General features: G+C 41.1%; 1 protein-coding gene across 1 annotated transcript; it reads left to right on the plus strand.

Annotated features, from left to right (window-relative positions):
• Nucleotides 1-923: 923 nt before the first annotated feature.
• Nucleotides 924-8,245, plus strand: LOC118078723 (vomeronasal type-2 receptor 26-like). The gene is made up of 6 exons (XM_060282248.1): nucleotides 924-1,051; nucleotides 1,769-1,946; nucleotides 2,661-3,515; nucleotides 5,634-5,861; nucleotides 6,525-6,651; nucleotides 7,344-8,245. Exons 1-6 carry the CDS (start codon nucleotides 975-977, stop codon nucleotides 8,243-8,245), a joined length of 2,367 nt encoding a protein of 788 aa, XP_060138231.1. The 5' UTR covers nucleotides 924-974.
• Nucleotides 8,246-8,867: the final 622 nt, after the last annotated feature.

Consider the following 8,867-nt stretch of genomic DNA (forward strand, 5'->3'; position numbering starts at 1 on the left):
AAGTTAATAAAGGACCCACAACGGAGACGAGGGAAGTCCATGGGGATCCATGGAATACCTTTTATGGGGGAGGGGGTTGTTTGAGGTTTTTTTGTAGATTTGAAAGTTTGAAAAAAAATAGTTTTATTAAAAAACACAACAAAAGCAAATGAACAGAAGTCAGGAGAAACTTAGGGTGGGTTTTCAACGACATTTAACTCTTTCCACACATATTTTTTCAAGGGGAATTCTGACATCATCATATTAATCTGTCAGTTTGTTAATACCAATGAGACCTGCACAGACCAAGCTGAGTAACTTCACTTTCAAGTGTCATGCATCTAGCATAGTATTTGCTCAATGGTCCCTGGTTGTGCAAAGCTGTGAATATAAATACCATCTGGTCCTAACTATGATAGTTACATCCACCTAGTTTCCTGCTACATTATCTGGGACTCTTAATTCCCATAACACAATCAAATGATCACACGAGCCGGATGATTGCAGCCGTCACATCTAAGTGCCTGTAAATCTCAATGATATTATTATCCTCTCTGTAATTATGAAATTAAGCATGGAAGCTTCGTTTCCACATATCAACGAGCTTCAAATATGAGCTGCATTATTATCAATGAAGATAGGAGGGTGCTGTGAATATTGCCTGTACAATTCCAAGGTGTAACAAGAGATAGCCAGGGCTTGGTCAGGCTAATAACAGATGCTTTACACTGCACAATCTGACTCACAAATCAATGTAGTGTTGACTTAAGTTAGGCTACCCAACGCAGCAAAGGATTTACTGAAAGAGAATGTGGGGACAGGAGAATTTAGGCAGAAGAGGAATTGTTTCATGCAAGATAGTTGGATTTGTCCTATTGCTACCAGTGCTTCTACTTCAGGGGATGTGCAAGATTCCTAACACCTGGAGCACATGCAGTCCCCTACCTTTTCTTCACAAGTATTACCAGCCAGGAGACCTCATCGTTGCTGGTATTATGTCTCAGATCTCCATATTTTTCAACCCAATAGACTTTGATAAATGTCCTTCTAATGACCTCTTTGATGACATTGTGTAAGATTTGTTTTGTAAAAACCTCTGGTACCATATATTTGTTATATTAATTTTCTCTAGGAGTGCCAGGCCCATAGTTCAATATTAGATGCAGTGAATGAGAGAAGTAGGACATATTCCTTTGCCCAATAATGGCATCATCCCTGTAGCTAAACCATATAGTCATCATCTGTTATCTTTTTAGTTGTGTCAGGCATGAATCTAATATTGGCTTAAGGGGTTTCAGGACTGCAATACCTCAAAACTGCCAGGCCCCATATGAACTAACCCAGACCAAGCAATCATAATCTGAGGCCTTTCTTTGTGTGTCTCCCTCACAAGAGGTTCAGGGCCTTTTTCTGCAGTGGCTCCCCATTTGTAGAATACTCTGCTAAGGGAGGCTCACCTGGTGCCTTTGTTACATTTCTTTAGGTGCCTTATGTATTTTTGTACTTTTATGTTGTAAAAAGCCCTGGGATCCTTCTGTGAACACTAGTATAGAAACACGAGTATATATACCTGAATTGAGATTGATCAGAATTATAGTATTGGTTCAGCTGAGGTGTAGCAATTGTCCAATGCAGAAGGAAATCAACGTCTTACAGCATGTAACTATCCTTTCAGGGTTATGACACAGCTCTACCAACATATCCTGGCATTAGTATTTGCTGTAAAAGAGATCAATGCAAACGTCCAAATCTTACCCAACCTCACCCTGGGCTTCCACATCTACAACAGCCATTTTAGTCAAAGCTGGACCTATCGTGCTGCCTTGGAACTCCTCTCTACGTACAGCAGATTCATCCCCAACTACAAGTGTGACACCCAGAATTATCTAGCAGCAGTCATTGGAGGTTCACACTCTGAGGTTTGTCTTCATATGGCAAATATACTGAGCAACTACAAGATTCCACAGGTAACACTCTCGCAGAGCACGTCTCCTGATGCAAAAGTACCCAGACCATTCAGTCTTCTTTTCAGGCAAAAGTGTCGATGAAAAGTTGCCCCTTCGCAACTGTTAGTATGTCGATCCTTTCTCCGTTCTTTTTCATTTGATATCCCCCCTTGTTGCTTAATATAGAATGTTATTAACTGTCATGGAAAAAATGTTGAGGAGATGGATATATATCTTAATACAAATAATTGAAATAAGCTGGCTGAGGGGCTACAGATAGGTGACCTTCAGATGTTATTGAAATCCAACTTTCATCAGCCCCAGCCAGCAAGGGCAATGTGCTCATAGATTATGGGGAGTTCTTATCCTACAATGGAATATGGTGGAAGCCCTTTTATGCCAGCGTAATGTAAGACATGACACTACCAAAAAAGGTAACTGAGAATAATTTCTTGAGTAGATTGCCACAACCCTCGACCATCATATACTATGTGCTACTACAAATTCAATGGTGAGAACACTCTTCTACCTTTAGTGGATTGCTCAGTGTATCTGTGCCTTTGAATTATTTAAGTGTGAGGAAAAAGCAACAAGCTTCCATGTCAGCAGCACTCCCCCAAAACAAAATCTGAAATCTAGATTGTATTTTAACTGCAGTCAATACAAGTTAACATAGAAAACTATTGCATTATTAAAGAAAATTTCTCTTCTCCTCATTTCCTGTCTTTAATTTAGCTCGTATATGGTCCCGTTCCAATGAGAAATATTAAAACTGAAGTCGCTTTCTATAACCAAATGTTCCCAAATATAGACCATCAATATGAAGGGATTCTGAAGTTACTGCTACATTTCAGGTGGCTATGGACTGGTGTGATGATTGCGGATAATGAGAATGGAGAGAGGTTTCTACAGAGTGTGGTTCCAAAATTTATTCTGAGAGGAATCTGCTTTGATTTCATAGGAAGATTTCCATCCATTTCTTATTCTAGTGGTATTGCGGACTTGGTTGCAGATGGGCTCAAGACATTTAATGTTGCCATGAGAAGTACTGATAATGTGTTGATCATTCATGGGGAAATTGATTCCATGACACTTTTGAGAATGTCTCCTGATATTTCAGAATATGAAGATATACCAATAAAGGCTCAAGGTAAAGTTTGGGTCATGACGCTTCAGATGGATTTCACATCACTTCCCTTTCAGAGAGATCAGGACATAGACTTCCTCCATGGTTCTCTATCCTTCACCATTCACTCAAAGGAAGTCTTGGGATTCATGGAATTTGTTCAGATGAGAAATCCCATTTTGGAAAAAGAAGATGGCTTTATGAGGCTATATTGGGAAAAGGCATTTCAGTGTCATTTCATTGACTCTGAGGAAAATATGCAGGATGGAGATATTTGCACTGGGGAGGAGAAGCTGGAGGCTCTTCCTGGCTCTATTTTTGAAACAAGCATGACTGGCCACAGCTATAGCATCTACAATGCCGTCTATGCTGTGGCACATGCCATGCATGTCATCCATTCATCTAAATTCAAGCGCAGAGTGAATGAAGGGCGGCTGAAGCTTTGGAATCAACAGATGTGGAAGGTAATATCATGAGCACAAGAATGCAGGAATGCTGACCATAGCCCTGGGAATAGTAATAGAAATAAAGAATCCAGAGTGTTTGAAAAGTTTATGTTTCTACCAAGGGTGGTTAGCATGTAAACACCAAATTACATGTGACATTGAAAACATACTGTAGCTCACTGTCTGTTCTACATCTGCCAAGAGAAGATGCTCGGGATCTCACTCAGGACTGCGACTGACTCATACTGAATGGGGTTAGGTCTTTCATCTCACTAATAGGGGATTACACCAGGATTTTCCATTTAATACCAAATGGCAGCATTTCAGGAGGATTTCTCTCTCTCTCTCTCTCTCTCTCTCTCTCTCTCTCTCTCTCTCTCTCTCTCTCTCTCTCTCTCTCTCTCTCATTGCTCTTCATGAAAATAGCTTATTAAAAAACCCCCTAAGTGAAATTAAATGCCCATATGTATGTAGAGAAAGGGAATATACAGGAGGTAATTGTTCTGCGTTCACTTAAGGCCATAAGAAGATCCTGCTGTACCAGGACATTGGCCCATCTCTTCCAGCATCCATTTTCGTCAAAAGAAAATGATGGTGATGTAGTGCTAAATGACTTCTATTACATCCATTACTGGTCTTTATGAATCTTTTGAAGGGCCCATTGCTCATATCCCTCAAGCAGGAAGGTTCATCATCATCCTGTTATATTTTCTTATGTAATACCCTTCGTTTCCCATCTTTCCTCCTGCCCAATTTAGCTTAGCCACCTGGTGAGAAATAGCTTCTTTAATAATTGTGCTGGGGGTGGGGTGGGGAGTTTATTTCAACCAAAATGGTCCACAAGACACCTGGGCAAAGTTCAACATTCATGAGGATGCCATTGTATGGCCCAGAAGGTTCAACCAGGTTTGACTCCAGAAACATTTTTGCAGGCCATTTTGCCAGTCTTCAAGAAGTGTCATGGTAATACTTCTGTCTCTAGTCCTAAGGCTACTTTGGCCACCTCATGAGAAGAGAAGACTCCCTGGAAAAGACCCTGATGTTGGGAAAAATGGAGGGAACAAGGAGAAGGGGACGACAGAGGACATGATGGTTGGACAGTGTTCTCGAAGCTACCAACATGAGTCTGACCAAACTGCGGGAGGCAGTGGAAGACAGGAGTGCCTGGCGTGCTCTGGTCCATGGGGTCACACGACTAAACGAATAAACAACAACCAAGTCCTAAGGCAGGGATGGGGAAACTTCAGCCCTCCAGATGTTTCTGAACTGCAACACCCATATTCCCAGCAAGCATAGCCAATACCTGTAGGTCCCACAGCCTACAACTACAATGTCTACCTAGAAGTCTATGTGGTTGCACATGCTTTGCAGGCCATGCATCCATCTAGACTCAAAGGCAGAATGACAGTGGATGAAGACATAACATTTCAGAATGAGCAGTTGTGGACGGTAATGTCCCGAGCATGCTAAAAGTGGAGTAGAAATGGTGATGGATCAGTCCAAAGGTTTCCTAAGGCAACCAACTTGATACCTGTGGGAAGTACTCAATCAGGGCATTATGGCAATAGGCCACTCCCAACAGTCTGGTGTTCAGAGGCACAGTGCCTCTTTTTCTGGAGCAAGTATAAAGTCTTTGTGGCTAACAGCCATAGATATCCAATTTCTTCCACGACTTTGTCAAATCTCCACTGCTCACCAGATGCAAAGGAATAAAGAGAGAATCTAGATTCTCTGGGAAGTCCAAAAGGTGATAATGTTAAGCATGGAGCAGGATTTTTTTTCTGCTTCTGCCTTCCACCACATCACAGTTATGAATGTAGTAGTGGCTATACCATTCTGACCTGTTCCGTGGCTGCCCAGTCATTTCCTTCATTAGTACTACTGTTACATTTTATTATTGTAGTTTATTACTGTATCTGTTTATCGTATGTATCTCTCAATGCTCCTGCAATAAGCTCAAGGTGGCCTATAGTCCTCTTCCTCTTTCTGTATCCATTCTTCCTTTATATATAGCTTTAAAAAAGTTCAGTAATCAAGTGTGAATGATCACCAGCCTTTTGTATATCCTTATGAATTGGCTTTCTTTTATTTTCTTTTATTTTCTACTCATTTTCCTGGAAAAAAAAACTATAACAGCTCAACCACTTTGTTAAAAGCATCTCATTTAATAATAGTGGTGGGGGGAAAGTTTCCTTCAACCGAAATGGAGAGTTAGAGTCTGGATTTGATATTATAAACTGGGTTACATTTCCAAACCAGTCCTTTCGCAGAGTGAAAGTTGGAAAGATCGACCCCATGGCTCCCCAAGAAGAAGCATTCAGCATTAGTGAAGAAGCCATTGTGTGGCCCAGCTGGTTTAACCAGGTGAGATAAATTCATATTTTGTAGCCTATCCATCACTTCTGCAATGATTTACACTTCAGATACTGACCTAGCTCTGTGCTATGTTCATCCATGTGCTTAATGTAGGACTGAGGGCATGGCTGTAGAGATCTTCCATGTTTTGCCAATTAAGTGACATTCATTAAACCCACTATTGAACTACTACTGCCAAATTTGCCATTTGGAAAAAAGTAAAACTTTATAAATTTACAGAGGGTCATATTCATGTAGGGGAAGGCAGCATAAGGATTCCTTCTATCACAATGGGGCTTGTTGTTTCCTTTCCCTACCCAAATCTGTAAAATATGGCTCTCCTTTCCCTTGGACCACATCAGTGAGGTAGGCAAGGGTGTCTGTTTGACTGGGTAACCCAGGAGCTAGACACACACTGCCCAGGTTTCGAACTGCTAATGCAGCAGTTCAACTTCTCCCCCAGAGGTGTATTACATTGGATGATAATAACAACAACAGTTGCCTCCAACTGCGGAGAAAGAGCAAAATCATCATGGAAAGTAGCCATTGATTGCCCCTTCCTATTTGTCTCTTGTCTCTTCCACCCTAAATGGAGATAGTTCAGCAAGTTAAAAGAATACAATACGCAATATTGCAAAATAGAAAACATTCTCCTCTTACATTTTTGGACAGGCACAACCCCTTTCTCTTTGTAATGCCAATTGTCCTTTGGGTTATCAGAAAACAAAGAAGGAAGGGAAACCATTTTGCTGCTATGATTGCATTACATGTCCAGAAGGAAAGATTTCCAACCAGACAGGTAAGAGCCTTAAAGATATACTGACACTAAGAAATTCAGACACTACTTCCCTTGTGGTGTTCAGTTGTTCAAAAATTCAGGAAAGTTGTTCAGAATTCAGTGAAGGTTGTGGTTCCTGATATGAGGATATAGCCTGATATTTTGAATAATTTCAGTCCAAGCCATTGACAGCTAGTAATGATGTACACCAAAAAAAGAAGAAGAAATGAAATGAAATGAATTACCACTCAGACGAAGGAGGTATCATAAGCTAAAAAAACAGAAACCTTCAGAAATATGAAAGAACTTAAGGGGAAAGCTAACAGTGCAGCAGCCTCTCTCTCTTAAAAACAAGACCCAAGAACCATGTTTCACATTTCAGAGAAGTGCTAAAACTGAAATACAACTGTGCTCCAGTCGACATAATGGTCTGAAAAGTTCAAATCGTGTTCGGATGTTTAAAAATGTGAACAAGTAAAATCTGCTAGAATCGTGACCGTAAGTGACAACATTGAGCTTCAGGAGCTGAGTTAGGTCCTAAGATATGGGGGTGGGTGGGACATTAACCATTCCTGAATATGGCATTTTCCTAATAATATAATTACATGAGAAGTGTGTCAACCTGGCAGCCCTTATTTCAGGTTTTGTTGTTTTCATTTTGATCAATTTCGTATTATGCATATTTTGGTGCTCCTACACCTTTTCTTTTTCAGACATGGATGAATGCTTTCAGTGCCCACCAGATCATTACCCTACTGTGGAAAAGGATTCATGCTTGCCAAAGGACATACATTTCTTGTCTTATGGAGAACCACTGGGGATCTCCTTGGCCTGCTTTGCTCTTTCTTTGTCCTTCCTTACAGCTTTGGTGCTTTGGATTTTCATAAGGCACCGGGACACTCCCATAGTCAAAGCCAACAACCGCAACCTCTCCTACACTCTCCTCATCTCCCTCTTGCTTGCCTTCCTTTGTGCTTTGCTATTCATCGGTCGACCTAAGAAAGTGACATGTCTCCTTCGACAAACAGCTTTTGGCATCATCTTTTCCGTGGCTGTTTCTTGCGTGTTGGCCAAGACAGTCATTGTGGTCCTTGCTTTCATGGTCACCAAACCAGGGTCCAGCATGAGGAAATGGGTGGGGAAACAACAGGCCACTTCCATTATTCTTTCCTGTTCCTTGATTCAAGCTGCTCTTTGTACTGTTTGGCTGGCAAATTCTCCCCCATTCCCAGCTTTAGACATGCACTCAATGAGTAAAGAAATTGTTCTGGAATGTAATGAAGGCTCGGTCACCATGTTCTACTGTGTTTTGGGCTTTATGGGCTTGCTGGCCATTGTCAGCTTCTCTGTAGCCTTCCTAGCCAGGAAGTTACCTGACAGTTTTAATGAAGCCAAGTTTATTACCTTCAGCATGCTGGTATTTTGCAGTGTGTGGCTGTCCTTTGTTCCAACATATTTAAGCACAAAAGGAAAATATATGGTGGCTGTGGAGATCTTCTCCATCTTGGCCTCCAGTGCTGGTTTACTAGGCTGTATATTTTCCCCAAAATGTTATATTATTGTAATGAAGCCAGAGCTGAACAGCAAGGAGCAGTTAAGAAGACGAAATCAGTGAAGCATCTAAAATTCTATGGCCCTGGTCCATCTTAATTTGAATGCACGTAAAGGGATTTAAGCCAGCCACAACTGATTAGTTCAACTGGATTGCAGTTTAGATTACAGTTTCTCCCTTAATTCCCTCATTAGGCAGTACATATACATTGCAACATATGGATTGAATAGAGGAACCATCCTATGTTAATATAAACTCCCTACCCGAAGTCTGCCAACCAAACAAGATATGGGAGCCAAAAGCTTTCTTCCTTAGGTTTGACAAATGTAGTGGCATAATTATCTGCCACCTTGAGTGGATATGAAGATACCCCTCCTTAGGAGCTATCCTATGTTAATTCATTATCCTCCCATCCCACATCCGACAGCCAATCAACATATAGCAAACACAAGCATGTAAACTTTGCCCTTCCATTTTGAATGCCACAGATTTGCCTTTTATTTGCTGAATGCAACACTTCAAACAATCAATCAAAATTATACAGAGCCCAGGATTTGTGGAAAGTTTATTTTGTCTGTCTACATGCAAATGGGCCATATCGTTTGACTAGTTGCTCTGTGGAGAGTCAAAGCTCTGAACTCCAGAAAACTCCTGCCCCAACACTTTGAGTTGTATCCGACTGCGT

This window comes from Zootoca vivipara, chromosome 13 (assembly GCF_963506605.1).
Source record: "Zootoca vivipara chromosome 13, rZooViv1.1, whole genome shotgun sequence".
In the NCBI taxonomy this organism is placed as follows: domain Eukaryota; kingdom Metazoa; phylum Chordata; class Lepidosauria; order Squamata; family Lacertidae; genus Zootoca; species Zootoca vivipara.

Coding starts and splice junctions, on each gene's coding strand:
- LOC118078723 (XM_060282248.1), top strand. CDS start 975: ATGTCTCAGATCTCCATATTTTTCAACCCAATAGACTTTGATAAATGT. Junction 5,862..6,524: donor GGCCCAGCTGGTTTAACCAG/GTGAGATAAATT, acceptor ATTTTTGGACAG/GCACAACCCCTTTCTCTTTG. Junction 6,652..7,343: donor AAAGATTTCCAACCAGACAG/GTAAGAGCCTTA, acceptor TTTCTTTTTCAG/ACATGGATGAATGCTTTCAG.